At 41.6% G+C, this 19,965-nt stretch overlaps 1 protein-coding gene across 2 annotated transcripts; it reads left to right on the top strand.

The window, feature by feature from the left end:
- Positions 1-3,008: 3,008 nt before the first annotated feature.
- Positions 3,009-19,865, top strand: LOC311258743 (ceramide synthase 2-like). 2 transcript variants are annotated; one of them, XM_084355300.1, is made up of 11 exons: positions 3,009-3,093; positions 4,966-5,142; positions 9,247-9,364; positions 11,480-11,598; positions 12,086-12,143; positions 12,260-12,310; positions 14,222-14,314; positions 14,931-15,059; positions 16,448-16,554; positions 17,404-17,560; positions 17,641-19,865. In XM_084355300.1, exons 2-11 carry the CDS (start codon positions 4,967-4,969, stop codon positions 17,839-17,841), a joined length of 1,209 nt encoding a protein of 402 aa, XP_084211426.1. In that variant the 5' UTR covers positions 3,009-3,093; position 4,966; the 3' UTR covers positions 17,842-19,865. The 2 variants fall into 2 exon arrangements, with proteins under 2 accessions (XP_084211426.1, XP_084211427.1); XM_084355301.1 differs by lacking the exon at positions 3,009-3,093 and adding an exon at positions 3,110-3,201.
- The last annotated feature ends 100 nt before the right edge of the window (positions 19,866-19,965 follow it).

The following is a 19,965-nucleotide window of genomic DNA, read 5'->3' as shown; positions in this document are numbered from 1 at the left end:
GCAGACCAAACGACATACTTAGCCAAAGCATTCTTAAACGTGATTTATTAAAGCAAACACCACTTGTAACCCTGTGAGTGCAGGTGAAGCTGTCTACGTTTGTACATTTTCCCCTTCGGAGTACTTCACTTATGTTTGATTTCACTGTCTGGCATCCTCCAAGTAACTCGGGAAGTTGTGGTAACATGACTCACAGACTCTGCCGGTACTCACAGATCTAGGGTTACAGTGAAAATCCTTCATTTAGTGTCTTTCAGCCTTTGCCCTCTTGGCTCTATATATAGTAGCAACTGCCAGGTTAAAGATTATATGACATGCTGTTGGGCTACACCTACGTATACACCCTGTGGTGAAATGATTGAACTATAAATGACACAAGCGATCTCTGTGTGAGGGAAAAAGCAGATTTCTTTTTTTTTTTACACAAATGTTTATTTCATACAACATTAAATCTCATCATCATCCGCCGGCAAACTTAACCTCATGATTGAAAGCTTTAATGTTTTCTACCTAAACAACTGCTGGGTGTAATTTCCCTCCGGAGGCCTTTCTCTTTGTACGCACTGTTAGAGTATGACTGGTATGAAAGGCGGCGTCATGTGAGCGCGGCTCTAAATCTTATCAGCTCTCTTAACGTGACCACTGAGTGATAAATGATATCAGTGACAGGAGATGTCCGCATGCTGCATTTCTTTCTCTGCCAGCTTTAGGGAAATTTCCTGAGTCCACCCAGTGCAGTGAAAATGTGTTTCCTCTCAAACGATAACTGCAGTAATACACTTTAACATTACTTGGTACACAGGGAATGTATCCTGAGACCATGAGTCACGATGGATATCCCGGTGGTGACTAACATGTTTGTTAATGTTGTGGTAAATACTCAGGTAATCCTCTCTAATGTCTAAGTGTTGGATGAACTTACAGCTAAAGGGTAAACTCTGTCAGACTATTTCAGCCAAAATAAGCTCCCCTAATCACTTCACATTATATTGTCCTCTGTTGTGTGTACGCTAGTTCTGTAAAACCCTGACACGACTGTGGAATCTGTTTCACGTGCGTCTGTCGATCCCGTTCTTGTGGAAACCTCGAGGTGAGATGAACTCATTAGAGTTTGGTGGTCAGAGGTCGACGTCGCTGTGACCTCGCAAACACATTTATGGCCCAAACCCAAGAATTCATACACTTGTTGTGACAACATTTAACACAAATGTCTAATAGGACAAAATGATGAAGTGATGACATTTTATATACAAAAGGTCAAAGGTCATCTTCACTTTTTTGCCCATTATTAGAAGTCATAACTCAAAAACAGAAACTCAAGCTTACCAGAGTCCTCCTCATCACATCCAGGTCTTCATCCCTTCACCACCACTGGCATCTAATGCTGAATATTGGATCTGATAATCAGCCTGGCCATAGTAAGCAGTGTACACACATATGTAAATGTAATTTACTTTTACTTGTACTTTAGATGCTTCAGTACATTTAATATCGGCTACCTCAAAACTTTTATTTATTTAAGTATTTAAGTATCAAGTTGCTTCTTATCTCGTGTGGCCTGTCCTCTTCCAGGTCACCATGTAGGAGTGGTGCCGTGTGGCTCGGGCACGACTTCGTGATGCTTCGACCTGCTCAGTCGTCCTCCTGGATGCACTCTCTTCACATATATTTTAATAATTAACTTCTATCAGACTATCAATGTAACATGCAAACTATGACTTTGTTGTTCTGTTCTGTACATGCAACACCTACTGCATGTCTGTCTGTCCTGGGAGAGGCATCCCTCCTCTGTGGCTCTTCTGAGGTTTCTTCCATCTTTTTTTTCCTCCGTTAAAAGAGTTTTTTCCAATATGGGAAGTTTTTCCTCGATTGGATCGAGGGTCTAAGGACAGAGGATGTTGTTCACTGTACAGATTGTAAAGCCCACTAAGGCAATGTGACCGTGATTATCAGGCTATATAAACAAAATTGATTTGATCTGATTTTATTTATTGTATGAGTGACTTTTACTTTTACCAAAGTAATATTTCAGCATGACATTTTTAATTGTTCATTTCCCTCTGCTCACCTCAGGAAGTAGAACAAGAGGAAAATAGGACATTATTGAGTCACACTCTCCAGAAATTTCCGTGGCTCAATTACAGCCAAATATGCACAAAGTGAAATATTATATATGAGCTCTTGTAGTTTCAGCAGGTTAGACACAAATTAGTGACTCAGTGAACCCTGCGAACTACGTTTTCTTCAAAGAGGCTGAAAAATCCCTCGTCTTCAACTCAAAAACAAATGTTTTCTACTTTTTACAACACTAAGAACAGACAGATAGATCGATAAATTGGTATTTCACAAAGAAATCATTGAGGAAATCTCATGTAACTGTGATTATCAGGCTATATAAATAAAATTGATTTGGCCTGATTTTACTTATCGTATGAGTGACTTTTACTTTTACCAAAGTAATATTTCAACATGACATTTTTAATTGTTCACTTCCCTCTGCTCGACTCAGGAAGTAGAACAAGAGGAAATTAGGACATATTTCAGAGACTCTCTCCAGAAATTTCCACAGTGCAATTACAGCCAAACATGCATAAAGTGAGATTTTTTTTTTTTTTTAAGAAAACATCTCTATATCAGCTCCTGTAGGAAACATGTTTCCTTGAAAGAGGCTGAAAAATCACAAGGCAGAGGAAAGACTGTTTCAATATCCTTTTGATGAATGCAGATAGTGTTCACACTTGTTTATGAACATCCATCATTTGTGCTGAAACAAATGGGAGTGAAGTAAGAAAAACAGTTTGTTTTTGTTGTTGTTTTGCTTTTGGTTTTGCATTAAATGGCAGCTACCATGATGATTGTCTCAGTTTGCTGACTTATCGCATGCAGGGTGACAGGAAACCTATTGAGATGATGATGATGATGATGGTGGTGGTGGCGGTGGTGATGATGATGATGATGATGATGGTGATGATGATGATGATGGTGGCGGTGGTGCCTCTCTCCGCCCTCAGCAGGAGCAGGTTGCGTCAAACTCGCTCCTCCTCTCTCATCCATTCGCCGCTGGACGCTTCTCATCCTCGGGCGCGCGGGCAGGTAACGGCGATGGCGCATTTTATACTCTGTTATGGAAACAGCAGCGAGGCTTCCTGTCGTCTGTTTGCTGAATTTGACACAGAGTGGTGTGAGATTACAGGTGTAAAGGTAGGCTGTCTGTCGGAGCGGCTGCTCGGGGACAGGAGGATGAGAGAGGGGTGCTGCCCGTCCCTCCTGTGGCAGCCGCACTTCACAGGGTTGTTTATAAGAACAAGCTGCGTGTTTTAGCGGTAGCCTGATGTTGTGTCTGTAGGGGAAGGTGTGTTGTTGTCGTTGTTGCTGGCTGTTGTGTTCAGTCTCGGCATCAGGCTGCACGGAGGCTGTAACAGACGCTATCACGCTGCACCGCTGTGATCAATATGACGATCAATGTGACGCTGCAGGAAGCAGCTTTTAAACTGATCGATCAGCTGTGAGGTGGTGGAGTCCTGTGTTAATGTGTCTGTCTGTCTTTGTCTGTGCGTGTGTGTATGTGTGTGTGTGTGTGTGTTTATAAATGCGTGTGTGTGTGTGTGTGTGTGTGTGTGTGTGTGTGTGTGTGTGTGTGTGTGCGTGCGTGCGTGCGTGTGTGTGTGAGTTTCTAGAATCGAGGCTGCGTGGTTCAGGTTTTGTGCGGGGTGCACGCACAGACTCATGTCTGGATCCAGGCCCTTCAAGGCTGCTTGTGTTGGCTGTCATTCTGTATCATGTGGTATTTAGCTGTTGTGTCTTCATCTTGTCGTTTGCTGGTCAAACCGACAGATATGTGTGGCAGAGAGCTCAAACCTTTACTGGATTGATCCAACAGGCAGCTTTTTTATGATCGATTTGTTGTTTCAAGCACATGTGACAAACTTACTCTGTTTCAGCTTCTCAGATGAGATGATTTGCTCCTTTTTTTAAAGTCACATAAGGTCGTAAACTGAGTATCAGGACTGCGACTAATGTTTATCTTCTTCTTTTTTTTTTTGTATTAAAAATGTCAGAAAAGGGTTAAAAATCGGTGATCCCCAAAGTTCAAAATGACGTCCTCAAATTGTTTTGTGGACTTCCTAAAGACGTTCAGTCAGCTCAGTCAAATTGGAGTAAAGAAACCAGAAAATATTCACATTTAAGAAGCTGTAACTACATGATTTTGACTGAGTTAATTATCAAAGTTGTTGGCAATTAATTCAGTGGTCTGCAGCTCTATTGAATGTCTTTGGGTTGACTACAACGAATAATTTGAAGACCTCAACTCAGGCTCAGGGAAATTTAAAGCAGAAATTGCCATTTTGTGTGATTTGGTGACCAATTGTCAATTTGTCAGACGTAATGTAATGTGACGTAATGACTTTTGTTTGTATACAAACAAAAGTCATTACGTCAGAACAATGTTATGTGTTGAAAACTTGTATGTTGAGGTAATCATGTGTAACGCTGTGACTCTACCCTCTCACTGAAGTTAGATAGTGCAGAAACACGTGATGGGGGCGGAGTGGCTGAGACAGAGACACCATTCACCCTATTACAACACACTGTACCATCAACATGATTTTCAAGCTGTTATTTTAAGTTAAAAAACTTTCATAATGTTGCTTTAGAAAGCATTTTTTTCCTTTTTTCTGATACTTCACAGACCACCACTTAATGAATGAATCAAATGAATCAATAAAATAACCAGCGGATCAACCAGTAATTACATTGATATTGAGTTGCTCTCTGGAGTAGTTCATTTAGATCAAGTGTGAACATGCAAAATGCTGCTTTGCTCCCCCCGTGTGTCCTTTAACGTCTTGAGGGTCTCAGCTGCTGTTTGGCATAAATATGAATAAGGCATTAATGTTTCAAGAGGTGAGGTCTGCATGCGAGCCCAGCAAACACTCACGTGAAACACTCTTCTCCTCCCCTCAGGATGGAGGCCCTGTTAAACGAGTGGCTGATGCGGGAGGAGTTCTGGCTCCCGCCTGGTATCCGCTGGAAGGACATTGAGATGAAGGAGGACGAGGGCCGCTTTCCTCTACCCAGGGATCTTATCTACACCTTGCCACTGGCCTTTGCCTTCATAGCCCTTAGACATGTGTTTGAGAGGTGAGACACACCAGCCTCCATCACAGCTGGATCATGAAATCACAGGTGCAGGATTTACTTTTCTTACTTATCTGCTGTGTTTGACTCACTGGAGCAGTAAGTTTTCAATATTTATGGTGGACCTCCAGCTGTGAGCTTAAAGATATAATATGTAATATTTCTGGATAAAATGTCTAAAAATAGAGAGACTAGACTAGAGACTAGACCTTTGTAATTTATTTTGTTGTGTTATGTACGTAAACTATCCCAAATGTTTCCATTAATGTTCACTGAAAGTCACTGTGCGTTTCATTAGGTCGCTGGTAGGGAGGGAAATCTGCAACGAGACTGAACTTGAGGGTGAATAAAACTTTAAAACATTACCTCCTCTTGAGCATTTGTGCCTGGGTCAAGACAGATAGAGTTTCATCAGCACTGTTAGTTTTTTAATGCTGTGTTCACCTCCAGCGAAACGAGACTGACAGCGGGGCAATTCACGTTTATCCGCCCCAAACGGCCAGCCTCAAGCTAAAATTAGTGAGCAATGGCACACATCGTGGGTGTGTGTGTCTGTTTGTTTGAATTCAGGGCAACTCTGACTGTACTCAGCACTCACCGGGGACTCTGGTTCTCTATCTTTTCCCCCTTCACCTCTCTGTAACGTAACGCACATGAAGTAAAGTACATTTCCCCTCCAGCTGCAGTTGGCAGTCAGCATTACAGAACATAAACGCTCGACAGTGGAGGTCACCTCTACAGATCGCTGCTCTGAGAGAGATCTCCCCTCGTCAGTAAACAGCTCTGGATCAGAGCAGAAACCAATGTGACTCCGGGTGTTTATTCCTCCAGAAGCTCTGGCTCTGCACCGGACTCTCTGCAGCTGTGTCCCTCCCTCCCCCGCGGTCCACACACAATAATCTGCAAATGTTTTGATAGAAAGTCCCCAAGTCACAGAAATTATATATTGTGCATTTAAGTGATGTGTAATTGAGTCCGTTAAATAATGCATAGTTGTCACATACATCCTGATACTGTTTAAGGCAGATGCTGGACCAATTAAAGACAGCAATGAAAACATAAAAAGAAACATTTTAATGAAAACATAAGAAGAAAAATTCATCCACTATCCAATTATAGTGGATGAAAGACAACAGTAAAAACACAGGGAGTGGCCCAGACAATTAAAGGACAGCATTAAAATCAACCAACACCACCCTCATGATCTGATCGAGCCCACAGAGTCTTTGAGTCTGTCGACAGATAAAGTATTTCCTCTTCACTTTGTGCTGGCCATGCTGGTTGGCTGACAGGCTGGTTCTCTACCGTCTAAACTGCCTGTGTGGCTCAGGATAATGGCTCCTTTACCCTTCATTAGTGCCCCCTGTGGATGGAGGGTATAGATCAGACATGCAGAGGGAGGCAAGCATCATGAGTAGACAGTTTCTGGCTGCTGACTGTGTAAAAGCCCTCTCTGCTCCCAGAGGGACTGAGCTCAGCCTTATAGAATGTGATGTCGATGTTGGAGGAAAAGGAGGGTGGTAACTGTGATATAGCAACAAGGAGGGTGGTGCTTTCTTTATAGATGACGTAGCTTCAAAAGCACACTGCACTTAGTGGACTCAACTTTCTGTAGTGAATACCTACTGATTCACGGTGCTCAGTACAGTAGAATTCAACATCCGCTGCAACTTCTTGTAGAGCGATACCAACCACTCTGAGCTCAGATGGGGAAAAAAAACTTTAAAGTAAATCCCCAGAGGGGCTTTTTATGAGAATCCTGCTGAAGCATCAAGAGACTTCTGAGACAGGGTCAAAACATCTCTGTTGTCATGATGAGAGAGAATCTTTTCTTCAGTATGAGATAATGACAATGGGCATGCCTGGAAAAAATGTGTTTGAACAGCAGGTGGATTGTAGCCAACTCTACAAGCAGGTACCTGCATTTAAGGCTGCATTTACACCAGAGAGCAATTAATCGGTATCGGAAAATGAATTTCAATTCATTTTTCAAGCAGAAATGCAAAAAAAAAAAATGATACTTCCAGTTTCCTAAATGTAGAATGTGCTGCTTACATAATAGTAAATCAAATTGACTTGGTTTAGACTGTTGGTCGGGCAAAACAACTCACTTACATTACAGTGAATACATGTACTTCCAGTAAAACTTATATTACAGTGAATACTTCCAGTAAAACTTCCATTACAGTCAATACTTCCATTAAGATGCTCATATCCAGGGCTACTTAACATGAATGAGAATGTGAAGGTTCACTGTCCAGCTCAAGGAGGTTTAATTAATTCTGTGTAAAAACAACCTGAAGGGGCTCGCTGAAGGTGAGGATCGCCCAGGGTATCCTGCAAGCTAGGACCGCCAGTGCACATTAGATAGATTTTCATCAGCAATGATGGTTGTTTCATGGTGTGTTCATGTTCTCGGGATCACTTGTGTATACTTGCGTTACATGTGCAAGTGTTTATTCGCCACAAACAGCCAGATTCCTTTACTGTGCATAAACTGTAAGCTAGCAAGTAACGGTACGCACAGGGCTGTGTGTGTCTGTGTGTTTGTATTCAGGTCAGCTCTGACTGAACTTAGCACTCACCAGGAAATCCAGTTCTCTGTCTTCTTTTCCGTCTCTCCTCTCTGTAATGCTGTAAAGTGTTGTGTAGTGAATACATTTCCCCTCTCCATCTGACAATGGAGGTCACCTCCTTGGACCACAGCTGCAGTCAGGTTGATAAACAGGAGTGAAGAAAAATCCATTTTTAAATCCCGAAAATTAAAACGTAATCTTTGAGCTCTCCTCCTGTTAGTAAACATCAGGGTCCGGTGTGACTCTTGGTGTTTATTCCTCCAGATGGTCTGGCACGGTGATGTTTTAAAGTTTTATTCATGTTAAGTTTTGCCATATTCACAGATTTCCCTAGCAACAGCCATCCTTGTGAAACACACCGTTACCTTGAGTGTACATCTGGATTTCTCTGGGTTTGTTGATCATTTGGGATAAAACTAAGTACACAACTCAATGAAAAATAGAACAAAGGTCTAGTTGTTTTTATACATTTTAATGCAGAATTAGGCTCAGACTAGAAGTACGTGACTGTAAATTGATGCTGAACAATAAGGCTGCTGTAAGGGCCACTTTCTCATCATGCCTGTGCACTTAGACTGTAACTGGTTTTGCTGGTAGCAGGATGAGAATTGAGGTTGACCTGCCAAGCCGTGAGATGTATGACAAGATAAGAGCTTGTGTTTGTGTGCATTCCCTTATCAGCTACTGTATTACCTGGCTGAAAGTTGAGAGACTGCAAGAGCTTGCTTGACATGTATGATTAGTATCATTCATCAGGTATCTGTTAGCAGAATAGCAACGTTAGATGTGCTGGTAGCAGAGGACGAGCCAGTGAGTGGTAGCATATGGTGAATGCATCAGGCACCTGTGTGTGAATGAAGGACAGTGAAGTTGTTTATGTCTGAGGAGCTGTCAGTCAGCTGGAAGGTTATAAAAGGTGTGTCTTCATTTGATCATCCCGGGCCGCAGCTGTTTTCTGTACTGAGGTTAGTGTGTGTGTGTGTGTGTGTGTGTGTGTGTGTGTGTGTGTGTGTGTCTCTTGTAACCAGAGACGATGCTTGTCTCAGTGTAAAGCTGTCCTGACCTTCTCATTCTCTCTGATCTCTCCCCCCCTGCCCACTTCAGCATGATTATCTCTGATCTAGAGTTACACACATGTGATTATGCACGTGTACACACACACACTCAAACACACACACACGCATATATGTATCAGAACATCTCTCCGGTGCTTATCACATTGTTGTTATTCTTCTTTGTCTCTCTGTGACACACAGACACAGACACACACGTGCAGATCAAGTGTCTCTTGAAGCCCTATCAGCTAATGACAAAGTCGGTCTCGCCAAATGTCACAATACGCCCACGGGAGCGGCTCTGCAGGCTGTCAGGAGCAGCATAATGAGCGATCTTGTTGCCGTCGCTCTGTACTGTACTGCTGTAGGATCACACTGGACATCTGTTGATGCCTTCTCATATTAATCCCTCTAGAATTATAATCCAGTCTGTTGTGCTATTAAGACCTTTTTTCTCTCCCGTTCTCTGGTTTCAGGCTCATCGCCGTCCCATTAAGCAAATATTTAGGTGTGAAGGACCAGGTTCAGATTCGAGCCGCGTCCATCCTAAAGCTGGAGACCTTCTACAAACAGAACAGTCGGCAACCATCTCAAGTTAGTATTCATCTTCTGCTCTTTTTTTTCTTTTTTTTATTCTATTTAAGTTCCCACTATTTTTACATCTTGGTTTACTCACTAAAATCTCTGAACTGGATAGCTTTCATCTGGATAGCTTTCAGTTATTGCTCTGCACTCACGGCAAAAAGCTTTACGAGCTGCAGGGAGCGCTCTGTGGACTTTTTGTGCCCTGAGTTTCACTTCACAGGCTACATACAGTCAGCCCTTATCTTGTTGGCTATATTCGTCTGTAGTCCCTGGACAGATGCTAAGCATACCTCTGCCAAGGCCTGACAGTCCCCTTGAATCCAATATCGAATAAAACATATTAAATCTGCTTGATCTGGGCATTAATTTGGATTCGCATCAAATTGTACTCACTCATAGACAGCCAGCTAAATACGCCTGATTCTTTCCATCAAGATCCATTTATCATTGCGCCCTATCTTGCAATGTTAACGAAATCGAAAAGTTTTGTCCCTTTATCCGGATTCTCCCCAAAAGATAATGTGGTCCATTCTGGGTCGAGACCCATCCTCCATCCGAGTTTCATGGAAATATGTTCAGTAGTTTTTGTTTAATCCTGCTGACAAACCAACCAACCAATCAAAAAACAGACATGGGCAAAAACAAATTCTGGCAACATTAAAGAAAAATAAAACAATTTCCATCATTATTAAAATCAGGATAACCAGTTTTATGATAATGTACAATTTGCTTGATTAATATAAACGTACTTTTCTTGATCCTTGGTGTCACTATGTCCCCCACTCTTCTGATACCAAACCTACACCCCTGGTTACAGTGGGAGGAGACAGAACTGTGTCTGAAAGTGGTTTTTCATGTCAAGCTAGTGCATGTCTCCACAGAGATAACCCCGCAGAGCAGATGCAAAGCTTCATGGGAGTTCTCACCATGAACCGCCATCTCATAGTGCCTAGTGTGTCTGTAATAGTCAGGTGCAATGAAGGAAAATGCGTGACTGGCTAATGCAAGCTCGTCGAGGCTTGTGTAGTAGAACCAGCACAGTCTCAGTTAGTGTGTTGTGAGTGCAGTTGCATCTTGGCTGAAGAGCGTGATTGTTTGCCAGATTTATTTGGATAAGTTGTCTCGGAACAAGGAACTGATGAAAAGAAGGAAGTCTCCAGACTTCACCTACTTCATGAGTCACATTGAATCTTAGTGGTTGATGTGTTACAAAGCTACAATGCTTCATCACAATACAGGAAATGTAAATGTGTTGTTTTAGGTGTGAGAAAAAGAAATGTGAGAAAATGTTTCCTTCTTTAAACAGCTCCACCTTCCTCATGCGGTCTGTCCTAGTCAGTTATCATTATCAGTATCACTATTTTGAGCTTGTGCATCAAAAATAGCTTAACAACCATGTAGCTACTGTGCGATTACAAGTGTGCACAGAATGTGTTGTACTCAGGTGTACAGGTGTAGGCGAGTTACAGAGACATGCAGGTTCACATGGAGATTCTTCACCCTGCTCGTGGTTTCGTTTGGCATTGCGACACAGATGTTCCTGTGCAGACGAGTTGTGCTCTGCACCTGTCTGATATGTCATAACATGACTTGGCACATTAAATGAAAACGCACTGCTCCGTGGGAACTGTTCTACGTTGTGTGTCTGTATGTTCATGTGCATGTACTTTCATCTTACCTGTGTGTACTGACTTGTTCCAATGAGGCCTGGACTAACAGCAGCAGAAAATAAAACAGAAATAGCTCTACATAGCTTGTCCGACGTAATCCAAGTCTCTGGAAGCCCTGAGATCCCAAATGGATGTGTAAGGATGTTACACACATTTACACACTTCAAAAATCTTCACTGTAGCCGCTAAGCTAAAAGTGTTAGCGCTCACTCTGTCTTAAGTGGGTGCAGAGGCTCATTATGATCCTTTTAAGAAAGAGCAAATAATCAACAAAAATTCTTGTAATGAAATAGTTACACAGCTGTTTGGGAGATCGGCACGGTTCTGGTTCTTTCACATGTGTAATATTTCATCTCGGGGAATCAAACATGTTCAGTGTCTCAAGCAAAGTCCAACCCTATATGTGTGCTCCCATACTGTGTATGTGATCACCTGTCTGTGTTTGTGTATTCAGAGTGAGGTGGTCAGCTTGTCGAAGCAGTGCGGACTCTCACAGAGAAAGATCCAGACCTGGTTCAGACACCGAAGGAACCAGGACCGACCCAGCAACACCAAAAAGTTCTGCGAGGCCTCGTGAGTTTTCATTTTCTCGAACACTGCTGTGTCTGTCCGTCAACAGCACCTCAACACTCGAAGTGAGGCAGTGTAGATTTTCTCTGTCTAGTCGTTTGAAATGATAAATGGATGTTTCAAACTGTCAGCTGATCAGCAGCGAGTTGACTGATGTCGTGTTACGTGATGTTGCGTGGTTGATGCTTAGCTGATGCTTAGTTCGACGTGCATTTCTTGTTTTATTTTACGCAGAGTCTCATATTCTGGTATAAAATGCCTTATTTAAAAAAGTCTGAGCCATGTTTGTTTTTATTAAGACCTAGATTTTCTTTCTAAAAGGGACCGACACCAGAATAATTTGGCAAGTTGAAATATATTCATGTGAATACACCGTGCTGCTGTCCAATATGCCACTGGGACATTTCTCCAATTTGTTCCTGATGAAAACTAATTCAATAGTTTGAATCAGCCTCTAACAAACGATGGTGTTTATTTTTTATCTGTGCAGCTGGCGTTTTGTCTTCTACCTCGTAGCGTTCACTGCAGGGCTCGGCTCTTTAATTAACGTAAGTCTGTTAGTCACTTTCTTTTCTTTTGAAAAAAGGAAGCACTCCTTTAATACAAATATAACGTGTTTAAAAAAAAGTATCATGATTTTGTATGGTTTGGTTTGATCTTCCAGGCTCCGTGGTTCTGGGATCACAGAGAGTGTTGGAGGGGTTATCCCAAACAGGTGAGCAGAACATAGCATGATTTTTCAGTTATAGTGTTGATGTTGTTAATAAAAACTGTCTGACAGTATTTCAAGAAACAGTCAAGCCTGATTTAATAGGTAACATTGTGTGTTTTTGTTCCCATATCAGAAATGCTCATCATCATCATCAGATCACTACACTGAAACAATTAGTAGACTAACTGACTATTTTTTCAACTGAAAACTAATCAACAGTTTTGATAATCAAATAATTTATCAAGCTTTTTTTCAAGCTTCTCAAATGTGAGGTTTTGCTCATTTTCTTTGTGCTTTCTTTTCATTTTATGTCATTTTAAGCTGAATTTCTTTGGTTTTCAACTGTCAGTGGGACAAAAGACATTTGAAAGTATCACTTTGAACTTGCAGTGGCCATTTTTCACTTTTTTTCCGACCATTTATGCACTCGAAAAGTAAATGACAGATTTATTAGTTGTGAGAACAATAGATTCTCTACACACAGCTTTAATACCACAAAATTCAACCTTGTCTCTTACGCAACTAGTACGTACACTTGCACACTTAAAAGAAAAGTGAGAAGGAAAAACAATGGCTGGGAGGGACCCAACAAAACAAAGGCTGTGTTCAAAGTTTTCTCCACAGAACACTTTCTGACACATTTTGGTCCGTACACTCCACCCACCAACTTTCATCTGCATTCCTTCACTTCCTTTCTAACAGTCGGCCTGAATGCTTTTGTGTTTCCAGGTTCTTTTTTTCAGCCTGAGTTTGAAAAGTGAATATCAGTGCTGCGTCGATAACAGTTAGTTGTGCCTGCAGGTCGGCATTCCTCCGGGGGGGACAGCCCCTTCCTCATGGGGTCATGTCCCCGAACAGAAAACACTAGAAAAAATGCAAAGCTCCCCGTATCTGCTGTTTGACTGATTGCAGCTCCTGCAGGCATCACTGCCGCTGACCTTCTCTCCTTTTATGAGGTCTTGTGGCCTCTGATAGAGAGAGAGGGTGTGTGTGTCTTCCTGCCGCTGCAGCGCTGCACACTTCGAATGCTGTGTGTTCTGTGAGAGGTGTTGAGATAGCACACTACCACTTTCTTTGATCAAATACACTTCCTCTTTAGACACACTGAAGTGCAGCTTTCTCACACACAGAACCAGAGTGAAGTTGTAAATGCTCAGTCGGGATGAATCCTGTGTAGTTTGAAAGGAGACGTTTTATGCTTTTTTCATTTCTTTCTTTTCCTTCAATGTTTTATAAAGTTTGTTTTGCTTGTAAAAGATCTTGAAAGTTAAAAAGATCAAGGTCCACATGAACAAAAGCTCCTCTCTCCCACAGAAAACACTGCTCCCGAAACGCCTCGTCAGTAGCCTCGCCTTTAATTGCGTAACTTTGTGACATCACACGACGTCGCCATGTCACACATTTGCGTAATTGACACCTTACACATAACCTTTGTCACATAAGAACTGATTTAGCACAGTTGCTATGTTATTGTTAGCGGTGCTGGCTCAGGCATGTGCGAGCTGACCAATCAGAGGAGGCTGGCTATTCGGGAGGGAGGGCCTTAAAGAGACATGAGCTAAAACAGAGCGTTTCAGACAAAGGGGGAATTTTTGAGCATTAAAGCATGTAAACCTCCTCTAGTAGTAACCCAAATAAGATTATGAACTTGAAAATGAGCATAATATGTCTCCTTTAAGGGAAAAAAGGCACTTTTGGGGGTCCCATTACCCCCCAAACACCACAAATCACTGGATGCAGGAGGAAATAACGTCACTGTGCAATATCAGTTCCTTCTTCTCTTTTAGCATTAGCATGCATGTACACTACGTTTTACCCGATGCTACACAGATAAGCAGGATGATGGAAATGTTTCTGATGCAGCCACAGACAACTGGATGAAAAAACTGACTCAGTGTTTCTCTCATTCTGCAGCCGGTGGCCGAGGCTCATCACTGGTATTACATCTTAGAAATGGGCTTCTATGTGTCGCTGCTTCTGTGCGTCTCCGTGGACATCAAGCGAAAAGTGAGTGTGAGCGTCAGTCCGATACAAATGTTGTTTTTCTCTCGCTAGATTAAAGTTAATACGGATTATGCTCTGGATTATCTGCTGTTACATCATAACTTTGTGTACTTTCGCTCTCTTTTTGAAATGGAGTGTTGCAGGATGTAAAATATTAAGTCAGTGAGAAGGACATTGGCTAGCGTCATTTTGACTTAAATAAACAAAGTAGAAGGAAATTGATTGACTCCAGACCTGTCTAGACTGTGCTCTAAACTCTTCAGACTCCTTAGATTTTGCTGTATTGCCAGGCAGCTTTATATACAGAAATTACAGAAAATCACCGTAGTTCATCTATTTTTCATGTTCATGTCTTTTAAGGAAAGTATTTGAGATGATTGCTGCAGCTTTCTTAGGCAATTTCCTAAATTATGTCTGTTTAGGTGGTTTTGTGCGATTTACCAGAAGCTCCGAGCTGCTGATCAAAGACATTTAAGCTTCAACAACAAATCGCTCAAGACATCATGTAAATCTGCCGTCCCACCACTTTAATACAAGTGATGAACCAGACCACAGACGGAGAGCTGCTGAAGTCTCGGTTTTGCTTCTTCATACTGTGTGGTCTGCGTGTGTGTTCCAGGATTTCAAGGAGCAGGTGATTCATCACATCGCAACCATATTCCTGATCGGTTTCTCCTACTGCGCCAACTTTGTGAGGGTTGGCACTCTGGTAATGCTGCTGCACGACTCCTCCGACGTCCTTCTGGAGGTAAACCAGCCGGCTTTCACAATGAAGAGGAAAATCTCACAGATCTGAAGATCTACGATGTAGTTAGAGAAAAGGGAAGGAGGAAATGCAAAATGTGTCAATCAAATGCATCGAAAGTTGAATTAGGTGCTTTGAAATGCCAAAAATATTGCACAAAGGTCACAGGGAACTTGACTTGAGTACAGCCATTGTTTGTTTGTCTCTGCGGAAGTTTTCCTGTTTTGAACACGTTGTGACCCTGCATCTGGCATGAACTGAGCTGTCCACAGAGAAGCATTATGGGTAACGGTACAATTAAAAAAATACCCTTTGTGGCTGTAAAATGATAACCTGCAACTTCTTCAGCGAGACAATGGGCCCATTGTCCTCGGTTTTATGAGATTGATTTTCCCATGTGTCACATTTCACCGATAACATCTGAAAATCAAGACTGGCTGTTGCCTCAGAGATGAGGCAGTATGTAGAGCGAGTCACGTGAACTCAGGCTTGACTGGGTGTCGTCTGGCACTTTAAGGGACAATGATGCAGGTGACACGGTCAGACAGCCAGTACAGTACAGCCAGGTGTGGGTTTCTGAGTAGGGGAAGTATTTACTCAATACTCAATACTCTGTTTTATTCAATAATTACAGATTATTATTTATTAGGGCTTTGTAGGGCTGCAACTAACGATTGTTTACAATTGCCGGTCAATTATTTTCTCGATTAATCGATTAGTTGCTTGGTCTATAAAATCAGGAAACGATGAAAAATGTTGATTATTGTGCCCCAACCCAAAGACATTCAGTGTACTGTCACAGAGGAGTGAAGAAACCAGAAAATATTCACGTTTAAGAAGCTAGAATCAGAGAATTATGACTTTTTTTTCTTTAAAAAAATATTCCAATTTATCAATTATCAAAATAGTTGCAGATTAATTTTACAGTTCAATTAATTGTTGTAACTCTAATTGGATTTTGGCCCGTGAAAGTCTATGCTGAACTTTATTGCCTGAACAGGTCATTTAGATGACAGAGATCCATTTTGGAACAGAAGTTTTTCATTTCCTTTTAATTTTCAACACTGTTTCGAGGATTTCTACTTAAATCATGACTGGAGACAGCGTTTGAAGTATTGAAAATTGAAGGGCTTTCTTTAATTAAAAATTGGACGAATTAAGTGAATGTGCAGCATAATGTGAGGGTAGGGTGGTGAGAGTTAGGGAGACTTTCCTGCAGTCAGTTTGAAGCACTATACCTCTTTTTGGCCATTCACTATAAATCTAGAGACTGTATCAGTATAAAGCTGAGGATTGTATGTAGAGATGAGTCATAGATACAAGCTGTACGGGTGTTTGGTCACTATTTTTTATGATTATTAATAACTAACAGGTACTTTTTCTTCTGAAAGTCTGCCAAGATGCTTCACTACGCTGGCTGGTATAAGACGTGTGACTCGCTGTTTGTCGTCTTCGCTCTGATCTTCCTGGTGACGAGGCTGGTGGTGTTTCCTGGCAGGTAACACGTCATGTTTTTCTCCCAGTTTGGAATTGAAATTTTATTACCACATGTTGACATTTCGCAGAAACAAACGAATGACTTAGATCATATTCACACAACAGCCACTTTCCTCTGACATCATGGTCAGACCATGGAGAGTGAAAATCTGTTGGGACTTGGGGCCATTTTTTCAAACGTAAAACAAGATATTTGATAACCCATTAGCTTCGACTAGACAACAGCTAACATTAGCATTCAACCATGTCACAGTTTCATAGTGTTAAATGATATAAGAAAGGTCTACGTTCATTCTTAAATATCCATGCATGTCTTGGACGCTCATATTTATGACTGGAAGTGAAGCACACGGTATGTTATCAAACGGTAATGTTAGCTAGGTAGTGGTTGCATGCTAACATTAGCTAATGGGTTATCAAATATGTTGTTAACCTTTGATGAAGGGTCTGATGTCCCTCCAGAGTTTCACTATCCATCATCTTTTCGGTTCTCAGCTTATCAACCAGGAAGTGAAGTGATAATGATTTGTCAGATTCCCCATGTTTATACAACTTGAGCGTGATGCCAGAGGAAAGTGGCTGCCATGTGGCTATGGTCCATTACACAAAACCTCAAACTTTGGCGATATTATGCTGCGGATATTTGGTTTGCAGGTCTGTGTCCTCGTCAGCTTCCACTCAAACTTCAATTTTGCATCATACAGGTGTTGCGTGTACTAAGGTTTCTCTCTTTCCCCCACCAACCTGACATCACAGCAGGCTTATAGTCCCTTGATTCTGCCAGAAGACGAAGATTTGGTGCTGGAACGATACAAAAACTGACTCGGTCTCACTGTGTTTGCTTCCACAGAGTGCTCTATTCAACCCTGCTGGTGTCTCGAGAATTCTTCAAGCCCTTCTGGGGTTATGTCTTCTTCAATACGCTGCTGCTGGTGCTGCAAGCTCTGCACATCTTCTGGGCTTACCTCATCCTGCGCATGGTCTACAAGTTTGTGTTCATGGGCAAGGTGAGAAGAGTGTAAATGAAAAATGGACAGGAGTCACGTCTGCACCAAGAACTTGTAAAACTTTGTTTTCTTCTTCCCAGGTGGAGCGTGATGAACGCAGCGACGTGGAGAGTGAGGTGGAAGATGAAGAGGAGGAGCCTGAGGAAGAAGGGGACGAGTGCAGCTGGGAGCAGAGAAAGGGTGCGATCAACTCCAAACTGGCCTCGCTGGCTAACAACTGTGTCCTTAACAACCTGACCAACCAAAGGAATATAAACAGCAGACTGCCCAAAGCCAGATAGTTGAGCGGCCTCCTTCCACATCCACTAAACCGCACTGGAAAAAAAATTACTTCCCATCCCGCCTGTTGGAGATTAACTAATTTCTGACGTATAATGTATATGGCTTGTGTACATCCAACATGGTCCATTGATGATTTAAGGTCAGGGTAAGTCTGCATCCTGTTTATCTTGATGAAAAAGGGCGAAGAAGCACAGATGATTGTAAATATGCACACTCAGTATGAGATGCCATCGATACTGTCACCCATACCTGCATACTGTAAATGCATAACAAGGAGGCACAACAAGGAGGCTGAGGAACAAATCACACGTGTTGTTTTACAGATTTTATATTAATACTTTTCATTGTACTATAATACATTGCTTGTAAATACATAAGGATCACATACCTGGACTGTGCTATAATGCATTTATCCTTTCTTTGGTCAACAAGATAAACTAAATGTTATTTTATACAAAATCAAACTGTGGTTTAATAGGATTAAAACAGAGCAATCTAAAGCTAGAATTTAAAAGTAATTCGCTCCCACAGCTTTGTATCCACGGTATGGTTCACTGTACATAGTCTATAAAAAACATTGAATAGAGTAAAATATGTTGATAAACCACTTTATATATCTACTTTTAATGAACTCAACAGGTCATTTTTATGTTGTTTTAATCTGTGGCAGAATATGAAAGGCCATTGCAGAGGTCCCTTATGGATGATAACGTTATATTTTTTCTGCGATAGGGTTTGATTTTGTCCGTTATGTTTGAGTTCACTCTTTAGAAAAGATGTGGCGCCCCCTGGTGCACAAAGAAGAACATGTCATGTCCATGTAGAGAATCCAAACACCCCATCTCTGATAGAATGATGCCTTTACAAAGAAATGTACTGCTCCTAGACCTACGGACCTAAACCGTGTGTGTGTGTGTGTGTGTGCGCGTGTGTGTGTTTCTACTCTGAATATCATTGTGACCGGCAGCATGATTTCTCAACGAGGTTTTGTTTAAGGTTTGCTCTACTGAACTTTAGTTTTGTGCCTTGGCTGCTGTTTCTTTTTTTACATTATTCTGTGACGAGCACTCAATATTAAGCTGTGTGTGAGTAGGATTGCTGAGGCCAGGTCTTACTGTGACTGGTTCTGATGTTCTGGTGGTGCGGAGGTAAGCCATGAGAAGTAAGCACACAGATGGGCATTAGTGAAATATGAGGTACTTTACATAGTGGAGTAGTTGTCTGAAAGGGTCAAATGCTTTTCGGCCCAGATGAACTAAAGTCTTACTGAAATGTAAAGATTTAAAAGTTGCTGAAATATTTTGATATGACTTGATTGTATGTATTTAAACACAGTGAAAAACTCCAGTAAACTTAGTCATTACCTACATTTTCACAGTTTAGTAACTCTTTAAAGGTGTAAAATGTATAAAAAAAAAAAAACAACAACTATGTATGGTGTTGCAGACATATCTACTGAAGTTAGCATGCTAACCAGCTAGCCCCAGGCCTGAAAACCCCTTTCTCCCAGCTGTCCAAAGCTCCTGTGCTAGCGTGGTAAACACCATCACTCCCCTGGTAGTCGACCTAGATGCACGGCTAACTGAGCTTACAAGCTAACCGCAGCTGCAGTCATGGATGTATAAACATGTTACAGCTAACAGCACTTAGCAGTTACTCCGGTGATATGCTGCCAGTATCTGTTAAGAGTATGAATTCAGCAGGTGGCCAGTTCTCACATATTGCACCTTTTTAAGATGAGCGGTTCCTGTGTCTACATACACAAGATTTTATATAAGAACAAGTGTGATAGGAGTAGAAGCAGGATTGTGTCTGACTCTGAACAGGAAATAGCACTGGGGCCCACAGCACACAGTGGGATTCAAGTTATAGAGGACTAAAAGGGCTGATCCACAGAATAACACTCCCACGACCCCCACTAGAATACTGCTTCTTTTTTAAATTAAAAACAGATGGAAAAACATGAAGGTTTTGTGGATTTGTGTGCCCAGTTGAAAGGTTTTAATAAAAGACTTCTACTGAATAAATTACCACTGGTGTCTCATTTCAAACAGAGACTTGTCTTGAGTTAGTGTTGATTTGAGATTTTTCTTATGACACACAGCTTTTCATTTTTTCATACA

Source organism: Pagrus pagrus, assembly GCF_965226575.1.
Source record: "Pagrus pagrus genome assembly, chromosome: 6".
Classification (NCBI taxonomy): domain Eukaryota; kingdom Metazoa; phylum Chordata; class Actinopteri; order Spariformes; family Sparidae; genus Pagrus; species Pagrus pagrus.
The sequence above is the reverse complement of the archived record's forward strand: the minus strand, read 5'-3'. Positions and strand labels throughout refer to the sequence as shown.